The sequence below is a fragment of the Magnolia sinica genome, chromosome 14 (genome assembly GCF_029962835.1).
Source record: "Magnolia sinica isolate HGM2019 chromosome 14, MsV1, whole genome shotgun sequence".
NCBI lineage: Eukaryota > Viridiplantae > Streptophyta > Magnoliopsida > Magnoliales > Magnoliaceae > Magnolia > Magnolia sinica.
In genome coordinates, this window is record NC_080586.1 from 1,922,799 (window position 1) to 1,935,132 (window position 12,334).

Here is a 12,334-nt window from a genome sequence, read left to right on the forward strand (position 1 = left end):
CTAGTTCATGTGGCAGGAAGTTCATGAAAAGGCTTTCGTAGGCAATCCGCGTCCCACGAACACTCGGACATGTAGTTTAGTTGTTTATACGTGTCTTAATCTAAACCCTCCAAATAGCAGCCCCACTGTTGGTAGAGGCATACTACAAAAAATAATCTTCTCATTTATCAAAACCAACTTCAAATATAAATCCAACAACCAAAGGATGATCTGAGCCACCAATCCAAAGGCTAAGATCATCCTTCCACTTTTATTTTCAAGCATACTTAATCCACAGCTATCGTCAATATTTGGACGGTTCTGATTGTTCACACGTACTCCACGTGCTCATCAACTGCATGCGTGCGTGTAGATACTAACTCTGCCAGAGTATCAAACAACTCCCAATACTATTGGAGTCGATGGATACTGACCTCCGGAGAAAGAAACGGAAACGGAAATCTTGCCATTTTCCGACCTATCTTTTTGTACTTTTCATCTCCTTTTATATATTCTGTGGACCAGTTTCCTCTCTCCCATATCTCTTTATCCGACCCGCTTTCCTTCTCATTTCCAATACTACCCCTTTTCGGAAAATCTATCGATTCCTCGATTCGGACAAACAGATCCGTCTCAGATTCCACCATGGAAGAGGCCAAGGGTCAGATTCTTGAATTTTCTCTCGCCTTTTCTTTTATTACTCTTTTCTTTCAGTATTACAAGATTTTGATAGTATAGTACTGGTTTTTTTTTTTGCATGGAAAGGTACTGTTTGGCATGCAGATTCATCCTTTTTTTTGTTCCCGCTGAAATGTTAGTTTTTTAGGACATCCGAGCCATGTAAGTTGTGGGACCCACCGTGAAGATCGCCTCTCTCGAAAATCAGGCCGATCCGTGCGTTAGGTGGGTCGTACCTGTATGATTGGTGAGACCATCGGCTATCCTTTGATTTCGATGGTGTAGCCTGCCTGATGAGTGGATCTTGCACCAGGTGATCTTCAATGTGGGGCCCACAGTTTGCATGGATGGGATGTACTATGCAAGTGGTATGTTGGCGGGAAAGATGGGGCTGGATGCTAAGGTAGCATACATCCTGCTGTAGGGGAACAGTTCTCTTATTTCTATGGGTAGGATTATGTTTTTCTTTATTTTCCTTCTTAAATTGGCGTGCTTCTAATTGCAATTAGAGCTTGTTTGGGAGCTTGCATTTGAAATGAATTGGAATCCAAATCACAATTACTGTGGAATCAATGTTTATTAGAATCATCAGTTGTGTTTGGTAGCTTGCAATTGGAGTGCATTAGAGTCCAAAAATTGTGTTTGGATGACTATAATTGGAATGCATTGTAATTCTTTATGATATTCACGAGAACTTGAATTTGATTAAGTCAGGTGTAATGTCCCAAATTAGTGTACGTATGTGATATTTGACAGGATGATTGTGATAAGCCCATTGTAATATATAATTTGCCCAACTATGAGGAAATTCCGAGCTTCAGGTGGGCCCAAATGTAAGGATTACAAGTGAGAGGCTTGCCTACGATTTTTAATTGTCCATTTACATGGCCAACATTTGGACAGTTTGGATCATTCTATTGGTGTGATTTTAGTGATGCGGTTGATAATTTTGATTGTTTTAGGGTATCATCAGTGTGCCATGTGTATGGGTCCTTACTCATGCCTCAGTGGTAGACTCACAGAGGTCATGGGTTCGAGTACCCATTCTGGTGAAAAACCACTGTGGTGTGAGTGCGTGGGTGTGTGTGGGGTGTGAGTGCGTGTGTGTGTGTGTGTGTATATATATATATATATAAGCATGCCACACGTATGGAGGATTAGTAGCCTAGTGACACGTTAGTCACTTGTGCAACTCTCCTGCCTTTAAAAGGGAACCAAAAAGGCATTTCACACCAATTACACTGAATTCACAGCAAAACAAAGGGATTTTAAAACACACCAAAGACTGACATTTCATTTACCATCGATTCCATTTACCTCCAATTACACCAAAAAGGTGCATTCACACCCAATTACCTCCGAATACACCCAAATAGAGGTTGCCAATGACACCTTCGGGCCTGTTTGGCCGGGTGGATTAGAAGGGATTGAATGGTATTAGGGTGGATGGCATGGATTTCAAGGTAATGATGGTGTTGTCAATGGATTGTCTTAAGATCCATGGGATTACTATATCGAGTCTGTTTGGCATGCCTGGCCAATCCCGCGATTAAACCTTTCCATCCCTTCCAATTCCTCAAACCAAACACGTCCCAGGCAAATTTGAACGGATCAGGGTGGATTGGATGGGATTTAAAGGTAATGATGGTGTTGTCAGTGGATTGTCTTAAGATCCATGGGATTGCTATATCCTGGGATTAGGTCACCCAGTCTGTTTGGCACGCCCGGCCAATCCTGGGATTTAACTTTCAATCCCTTCCAATACTATCCAATCCCTTCCAATCTGCCTGGCCAAACGGGCCCTTAGAGAAATGCTATGATGGTTCCGTTAGGATTAGATTGAAGAGGCAATTTGTAGGACATGATCATCTGGGCCATTCATCAGGTGGGGTCCTCTTTGAACAAGCCTTGGACCGAAAAGCATGTCTGTCCCCACTCATCGACTGGGACACACGAGTTTGAGAAAAAAAAATGGCTGGTTAGTAAAAATGTGACCAGCTGTCTAGGTCCAATTGCATGTGTTGCCTGCCTGATGAGTGGACCAACCTGTTTTTTGGGCCAGAGCATGGTCACATTGGGTCCCACCTGATGAATTGCCCTGGCTCCTGCATGTGTTTAAGGTTAGCACATTATCCCAAATCAGCTCTTCAATCCATCCTCACCTAAATTGCCTAAGCATTTCTAATTAAGCATTTTTACTTTTGCAATTCGAGAAGTTGGAGTGACTGTGTACAGTATCAGGAATTGAAATTTTCAGATGATCTTGAATCTATATGTTGCCATTTGTCCTTTTTTGTTTTGAAGCTTTCTTACTATTAATTTTTGGGTTGATGCGCTTTGTAGAGTAGAGCTACATTATAGGGGTCCCTGGGAAAATATCCATCTGGAAATGGAATCCATAAGTATGGGTGAGTTTCCTTTTTTGGAACCCTGGACAACTTCCACTTGTACACTAAATCCAGCTAAAGGACTCTTTTTTATTCCTGGCCAGTGGCTGGCTTGCAAATTCCAAGGAAATGGATTCCCTCCCAACAGCCACCTTGTTGTTGTTTTTTTTTTTTTTTGCTAATTTCCTCTCTTGTGAATGCACAGTAGAATACCTGACAATTTTTTCCTAGTATCCAAATGCAGTTTTTTGATTCCACAGAATTAAAGGCCCAGTACGCAAACATGACAAACAGAACTTGTTTCTTAGGGATTTTTTTTCCCCTTTCATGGAAACAAATTCTTTAAGCCCTTTAAAATTCTAAGGAGCTAGACGATGCCTTATTATTAGTAAATTAAGGAGTGGGACTGTGGGAGTCTCATTTTGGTCAGATTCTTTTCGACTGTTATAATTGATCTTAACCGTTCTTGTTTTCATTTCTATGGCATGTAGAGGTGTACACGAGTCGAACCGAGTGGAGCATGGCACAACTCGACTCGGCTCGGCCACTTGCTGACCCCAGCTTGAACTCGACTCGGCTCAGTCCTCGAGCCTGACTGGCTAGCTCGGCTTGGTTCAGTCAGCAGCTCGGGCCAGTTCGAGCCGAGTTTGAGCCAAGATCGAGCCCAATTCACCTATACAGCATTTTCACAAACACATGGACTGCACCTTCAAAATGTCACTGTATGTAAAACAGCAGCAGTGGTTTTACAGGTATTTCATCGAACACCTTGTAAGCAACATAAAAATCAAGAAAAAAAGAGAGTATTTGTTTCATAAATGTACCTTCCTTGCCACCAGCCACACTTCATTGAGTCATTTCATGAAACGCTTGGTGAGCAATAGCAATATCAAAGTAATCGAGTCACCGAATTGGTTCGATCCGAGTCGAGTCAAGCTTGGGCAAGCTCAAACTCGGTTCGAAATTTTTTCGAGCTCAAAAAATCAGCTCGACTCGGCGCGAACTCAATTTTGAACCGAGTCAAATTGAGCTTTTTCAAGTCAAGTCAAGCGAGCTAACCTGGTTCGTGTACAACCCTAATGGCGTGTATAGGTTTGCAATGAGAGTTGTATTATAGTGAGATTTTTCAAATGGGTCCGCTCGTATTGTCTCTGGTTTTGCCAAATCATCTTTATGTTATGTTGACATGTTCTTTCTTTCAGTGTTGGAGTCCAAGGATGGAACTATTGCTGTGGCTTCCGCATTTCCTGGTCATCAAGAAGGTAAGCTATGTAACTTATGGGTTTGATTTTGTATCTAGGTTGAGAATGAAGAAGGGGAAAAATAAACCTTTGCATATGGTTGTGGTATACTTTGTCCACTGCTTTCTTTGTGGATTATCATGCACTGCCTTTTAAACGAGAAATGCTGAGGAGATTCATTGCAGATGATTGAGGGCTTTCTTCATAGAAAACATGCAAGACCTGGGTCATTCATCAGGCAGGGTCGAATTTAAACAAGTCCTGGCCTGAAAATCAGGGCAGCCAACTCATTAGATTAGCCACACATGTATGAGAAAAATGGTTGGTTGGAAGACAAGACCGAGGGTTCATATCATACATATGCATGTGGTCTGCTGATTTTGGGCCAGGGCATGGTGGGTGCCACCTAGTGAATGGCCTGATCTCATACTCATGTGTCATGTTTGCATGTGTGCCAGGAAGAAAACCTGCAATTGCCCTCCCACAAATATCTGTTGTGGTTTCTCCATTTTATTTTTTGTCCTGGTATATTCTAGGATGAATGACATTGAAATTTGTGGTTGTTGACTGCTTGATTTGGTCTTTGGGCCAATCAGCTGTTCAGGATAGAGATCAGAAGTTCCTGTCAAGAGCTGTTGAAGAAGCATATAATGGGGTCAATTGTGGTGATGGAGGCCCTTTTGGTGCAGTTGTTGTTTGGAATGATGAAGTAATTGTGAGCTGTCATAACATGGTCTTGAAGCACACAGATCCTACAGCCCATGCGGAGGTGACAGCAATAAGAGAGGTAAAAGTGTGAAAGTAGTTTGTCACGTGAATATTTTGATACTTGTTGCTCTTTTAAACGGTTTTCATTGTTTATTCATCTCCTGTTTGGGGCATGTACAACTTTTTTTCAATATTAGGGCCCACTGATATATCCTTTGAGTTATTCTAAATGGTCGGATTCTTTTCTCATTCCTCATACTAATTGCAGCTTTGGCTTTTAAGATTTGTTTTTTTTTTTTTTTAATATTATATATTAAAAGAAGGAAATCATCTATTCTGATCCTTGAAGTTCATTTGAAGTCAATGTTTCACTCTCTCTAGTCTCTAGCATGCCCTATGGTTCTGCCGTGATTAATCTTGGGACCTGCTATCTACACCTGTTCTGACTAATGAATACATCCATCCTTTTCACTTTTGGTTTTTCACAACAGTATCTTTTGTAATATTGTATGACTAAAGGTAGAAAGGATGGATATAGTTATCTGTTGGACATGGAAAGGCCTCCCATAATCTGATCTCCAATTAGGTGTTCACATTACCATGTTCCTTTGTCTTTGATTAATCTTCGTTATTTGGGAGATTCTCTTTTGTTTTGAAATTCAGATTTATTTTTGGAATTAGGAAGTGGCTTGTACGAATTATGCCATTTTCTGTGGAATATTCGTCAAAATAAATCTGTGTTTGTAGAAGTATGTGTAACAACTTTTGAGTTCACATGCTATAGTTGGTTTTCTATGACCTTAAATCCTTTGAAGCTGCACCAGAGATCCCATGTGCATAACATACTATCTTGGACCAAAATTCGTAGATTGATTGTAAAAGTTTGGAAGAAAAGGCAATATAGCTGAACTTGTTGAGAACATACCTATCAATGTCATTCCATTTTAGCTGAAAGATTTTGTAGCAGTATTAGACTACATAAACCAAAAAAAAAAGGGACCTGAAACATACCAATGAATCCTGTATCTTTCTATCAGCTTCTGCCTTTTCATTTCGTTCCGATCCATTTCAACCGAAGCTGACTTGCTTTGTGATAATCTATGTGCCGATTATTTCTTTTGGGATCTTCACCACCGCCCACCGCCCACTGTTTTAAATAACGATGATATCGGCCAATATATCCCATGATATATCTTGTATTCCACCAGTGCGATACGAAACGCACAAGTAGTGCGATAAATCCGACATGTTTGATCTAGTGAGCATTTTCGAATTTCGACACTCTTATTTTCTGTAAATCATGTTAAATTAGTGTCAAATTGTTACAAATTTATGATTTTTCATGTTTTGCATGAAAAATCATGGATTGAGAGCTTCGATTTTGAGATTTGGAGGAGATGAGCCGAGTTGGGAAAAATTGAAAAAAAAAATAAATCAAAATTTCCCAATTTCTTGCAAATTGTTTGCAATCTTTGTGTTCAAACATCACATCAAACATGTCTGTAACCTAATCTAGTGATTTTTCTTTTTCTTTTGAATGTATTACTTGTGTTTCCACACGTTTTTTTTACATTTATAAATTATATGAATAGACATTGAATATACTTACATCAATTCAGTTAGACAACGCATAGATTAGGACCCCGTACAAAGAAAACCTATTATGTGTACTTGTTTTATGTAATGTTTTGATTTATAAGTATGTATTGATGTCTTTTTTAACAATCACCAAAGTTTCATCAAAAAATTCAACCAATTTTCCAATGTTTCCCCATGTTTCCAACAATAGCGATACATTACACGATACAACCAATATATCCCATGCGATAACCGATATGTATTCGTATCCCAAGAATGCGATACCGATATTTCGAATACTGCCACTGCCATCCAATTGAGTGTGGAAGATGGGAAGAATGGAATCTCTCTTTCAAGAAAAAGAGTTTCTTCATCAATTAAAAAAAAAAAAAAAAAACAGGGAAAGAAAGAAAAAGAAATTTTCTTCTCTCCAATATCCTGAACCAGTGTTTTAAATATCGACAATATCAGCCGATATATCCCATGATATTTCTTGTATCCCACCTATGCGATACGAAACATACAAATAGTGGGATATATCCCACATGGTTGATTCGATGAGCATTTTTTTATTTTCGATCAATTTTTTTTTTTCTGTAAATCATGTTAAATTAGTGTCAAATTGTTACAAATCCATGTTTTGTCATGTTTTGCATGAAAAATCATGGATTGGGAGCTTCGATTTTGAGATTTGGAGAAGGACCAAGTTGCAGAAATTTGAAAAAAAAAAATAAATCTTCCCAACTTCTCGCAAATTGGTTGCAATCTGTGTCCAAACATAAAATCAAACATGTATGTAACCTGATTTAGTGATTTTTCTTTTGCTTTTGAATGTATTGCTTGTGTTTCCACACGCCTTCTTACATTTATAAATTATATGAATAAACTTTGAATATGCTTGCATCAATTCAGTTAGACAACGCATAAATTAGGACCCCATATAAAGAAAATCTATTATGTGCACTTGTTTTTTGTAATGTTTTGATTTGTAAGTGTGTATTGATATCTTTTTTTTAACAATCATTGAAATTTCATTGAAAAAATCAACCAATTTCTAATGTTTCCCCATGTTTCCAACAACAGCGATACATCACGCGATACAACCAATATATCCCATGCGATAACCGATACGTATCCATATCCTAAGGGTGCGATATGTAACGCGATATCGATATTTCCAACACTGTCTTGAACTACCCCTTCAAAATTTCTTTTCTAATATTCTTAGTGTGGATATTTCAGAAACATCTTTCACTGGCAAACCAAAATGGCCCACCAAATGATATTGACAGCTATGGTCATCAATTGACGGAGTGATTCCAATAACCGTGATAACCAGCTTAACTTAGCGACTAATCTAGTGTGGATATTTCAGAAACATCTTTCACTGGCAAACCAAAATGGCCCACCAAATGATATTGACAGCTATGGTCATCAATTGATGGAAGTGATTCCAATAATCGTGATAACCAGCTCAGCTTAGTGACTAATTCAGAACAGAGATACAAATGGACCCTTCATTTTGTTACTTCATACACAAACGTCTAAAGAGGTTGTAAATCTATGATGAGCATGCATAAACAAGCTGTTGCCCCATGGAAATCTTGACACCAAAATGTTTTGGCCATGGCTACCAAACTTGCAGTGCTGACTAGGATTCATTTGTCTAAACAGCAAACTGGTGCCAAGAATTTGGCTGCATGAGGAAAAACAAGAGATTTCGAAGGACATTATGAGTGTGTTGGATGGGAATTGAATTGCAACTATTAGTCTGATCAAAGTGGAAATAACCAGATTGTAATCTCCTTAGCATCCGTACTGAGTGTCTGGGATCCAAATTGCAATTGCGTTGCTTTCAAGTTGGGACTTGAAAGCAAGGTGAACTTAAAAGCAACATAATGGTGATTTGAGGACTGCTTCCTCAGCATGAATACTTAGAAACATCACTAAGGTTGTGTTTGGATGTAACCATGCCATTCCCCGAAATGGCCATTCCTTTAATTTTAGCTGCCAGATGATTGTCATTCCCTTCTGGAGATGGCTTATTTTGAGACACCCCCCACAAAAAAAAAGGAAAAAAGTAGTGGCATTGGCTGCACTTCCTGGGGCAAGAAATTTGCTTCCGAAACTATGTCTAGCACATATCCTTTTCCTGATTAAACTGAATATTCACAGTTCAATTGTGCATCCAAATGCAGCCAATGATTCTAATTAATTGCAATATGGGTGCACAGCATGCAACTGTGAGTCACTGTTGAATCTACTTTCTTCAAAGGAGATATGCCTGGCAAGATACAGTCTTGCGGTCTTTTGTCGCAAGTACCTTGTATTAAATACTAGGTGGTATTGTTGGTTTACTATAGTGAGCTATCCATTCTGCGCTTCATTTGTTGTCGTGGGTACCCTGCATCAAATATTAGGTGGTGTAATCGGTTTACTATAGTCAATAATGAACTATACTTTACAGAAATAAATTGACCTTGTTATTGGTTCTTGTTATTCTTTTATAAGTTCGACTAGTTCATGATGCATTGGTCATATATATATATATATATTGAAGCATTGGTCATATATATTACTTTAGGGTACTTTAAAGTTGTTGCTGATCCCGAACATTTAGCACATATGGACAAATCATGTATAAAATAAATTTGTTTTTTAGTTATTGTCATGATTTCAGAGCCTGAGTTTTAGATATACAGCTCCAGACTCTCAAGCAACAAACAACATTTATGGGGATTTGGGATTTTGGCCCTAAAACTACTCATGGTGCGATTAGAGTGTGGTCCTTAGTTTCATTTGCTTGGAGATACCTAGAGGTGCCTCTGTATTGTCTCATCATTGTCGCCACTGTCGTCTTCTTCACCACCACTACCACCACTGTCATCTATGCATTGTCCTAGCTAATTAGGGTTGGTGACATGAATCCTATTCCACCATTCTAACCATATCCTTAATTAAACCATAGGTCATCAAATCTTTTCTTACTACCTCCACCCATGTCCTTTTGGGCCTTCCACTTGCCCTTGTGGAGCCTTCAACTTGAACCAACTCACTCCTAACGGGTGCAGTTATTGGTCTCCGTTGCACATGGACAAACTATCTATGTTCCCTCTTGTTACCTATTGTGCTACTCCTAAGTCCCCTCTAATGCATTCATTTTTTATCCTTCCTCCTCTTGCCACTCATCCATCTCAACATCCTCATTTCAGCTACACTCATCCTATTAACATATTGTCCCTTTAGTCCTTGACTGCCCAACATTCTATCCCATATAGCATGGCTAGTCTTATAAAATCCCCCCTTCAGTTTGATATGCAGTAATCACGTAAAACTCCAGAGGCACATCTCCACTTCATCCCCAACTCTAATTCTATGAGCAATGTCCTTCTCAATCTCGATTCTCTCCACTCCCATGAATTATTGGCCCAATATATCAGAATATGGGCATATTGGGTACTTCTTGGTCAACAATCTTAACTAATTCCTAATTTCCACTCTTATTATTACTAAAGTTGCATTTAATTACTCTGTTTTGTCCAATTGATTTTAAAACCTTTAGATTCTAAAACATCCCTCCATAGTTCCAGCTTTATTTTATGTTTACCCCCATCCTTAACCGTCAATCAAATCTATGTCATCTACAAACACCATATACTACGGGACCTCTTCTTGTTGTCATTTACTTGTCTATAACCAATGCAAAATGATAGAGGTTCAATGTCTCTATCTTGTCTAATTCTCAAAAATAGAACTCCCCACAAGGCCCACCATCACGTTGTGGCATTGGTGCTCTAGGAGATCATGTACTGTACGGTTGGAAGGAAACTCATTTGATGTATGGGTGGAAGGGAAACATCAAGACCCTGTCTAGGCGGCTCACTACATGGCATATAACGAGTTAGGAATTGAATTAATTGTAACATAATGAATTATTTCAGAAAAGGGTGGTTGCTGCATGCCTAAATTTACAAATATGATAGGTTATGGTACTAATAACTCATTAAATGGATAATAGAAATAAAGTAATTTGAATTACAATAGTTACAATGGAAATCCATCTCTCTCTCTCTCTCTCCCTCAAATTTGGGGCGACCTGAAGCTCAACCTCATAATTCTTGAGAGGCATAGGCAATAAAAAAATGCGGCTCACATGATGGACAGAGTAAACATGCCTTATGTATATTCTATGTGGATCATCCATTTTCTTGGCCATTAATGGGATGGTTCAAATTGTCACATGATGAGCTTGGCTTGGTCTTTGTGTTTTCAGGTCAGGTTTGGCTGGTCTTGACCGTAGGAAACTAAAATATCATTATTCTCCCCTCTTAGAATATCTGCACTGAATGGAATAAGGTGGTCCTTTTGGGAGTGTTCTGCTCTGCAGGTACACAAAGACCTGTGTACTTTTCTGGATGGTTCTCTGCAGCTACACGCAGAGCTGTATACTCGAGCAACTAATGTTCCATTTATGCACTATGTTAACATCTGTGTATGGATGTTTGTATATGTTAAAGAGGAATTATAGGGTCCTGCTGGTCAGTGAATGTACTGTTTTCTGAGTGCAAGGCTCCATTTTGCTATCTAAACTGCTAATTTGATTGCTTCACCATGGATGTGGGATGCCCTTGAAATCTCCCAGATTGGAATATCTTCGCCCTTCAATATTTGTCCCTTTTTCGGTTGAATGTGGACTGTTGCTGTAAATCTCTTCTTGAAACGCTCTATTTGGTGGTGCCTGCGTCTAGGGGCTGAACATGATGTATTTTCTTTCTTTAGGCATGTAAAAAGCTCAAACGGATTGAGCTCTCTGACTGTGAAATGTATGCATCGTGCGAGCCTTGCCCAATGTGCTTTGGTGCAGTTCATCTTTCACGAATTAAGGTAAGGACCCCAACCCTTATCAATGCCCTTCTTTGCACTTCACCATATTATCCATCTCTCTCTGGCTGTTTTCAGTATTGGGCATCATATGATTTGTTCTTACGATGCAGAGGTTGGTGTATGGAGCTAAGGCGGAGGCGGCAATAGCTATTGGGTTTGACGCTTTTATTGCTGACGCTTTAAGGGGTACTGCGCACTACCAAAAAGCCCACTTGGAGATCAAACGAGCCGATGGTAATGTCGCAGTCATCGCGGAACAAGTCTTTGAAAAGACCAAAGAGAAGTTTCGGATGTATTGAGGTAACCAAAGGCTAATTCAGCAGAAAGACTTCTTGCACTGAACTTCCATTCTTTATGGTACTTTCTATAACCCATTTCTATTCTCTGTAAGTGGTTCCCTGCTCTTGTCACTGTTCTGTAGATTTATTCTCATTCGGTTGTTTACAAACACAAAATTAGGCTTGTTTGGATGCCCAATTCCATTTTACTGTCTCATGAATGGGTTGTGATGCGTTTGTACCTTTGGATACATTTTGAACTGCAATTATTAGTCCAATGAAGTGGAAATATACAAAGCTCATTTTCCTTGGCTTTCATATTGGCTACCTGAGTTTCATATTTCAATTGCATTACTTTCAGGTTGGATTTTATTGAGTTGTAATGGAAATTTCGGGCTTCTTACCTCACAATAAGTACTAGGAAACAACATCAGCTTTTTGTTATTTCCTCTTTGATTATTAAACTGAATGTTCTCAATTCGATTTGCTTGTGCATCCATTTACAGCCTTACTCCCTACTCAAACAATGCTATTTATTAATAAGAGCCATGAATTTGTTCCAGATTGATCAATGTGCACTCAGAACTACATTTAAGATAAG

The 12,334-nt window shown here is 39.0% G+C and overlaps 1 protein-coding gene across 2 annotated transcripts; it reads left to right on the forward strand.

Moving 5' to 3' along the window:
* Positions 1–432: 432 nt before the first annotated feature.
* Positions 433–12,051, forward strand: LOC131225412 (guanosine deaminase-like). 2 transcript variants are annotated; one of them, XM_058220947.1, is made up of 5 exons: positions 433–640; positions 4,247–4,306; positions 4,882–5,072; positions 11,351–11,455; positions 11,566–12,051. In XM_058220947.1, the coding sequence occupies exons 1-5, from the start codon at positions 625–627 to the stop codon at positions 11,752–11,754; spliced, it is 561 nt and encodes a 186-aa protein (XP_058076930.1). In that variant the 5' UTR covers positions 433–624; the 3' UTR covers positions 11,755–12,051. The 2 variants fall into 2 exon arrangements, with proteins under 2 accessions (XP_058076930.1, XP_058076929.1); XM_058220946.1 differs by lacking the exon at positions 433–640 and adding an exon at positions 3,032–3,065.
* The last annotated feature ends 283 nt before the right edge of the window (positions 12,052–12,334 follow it).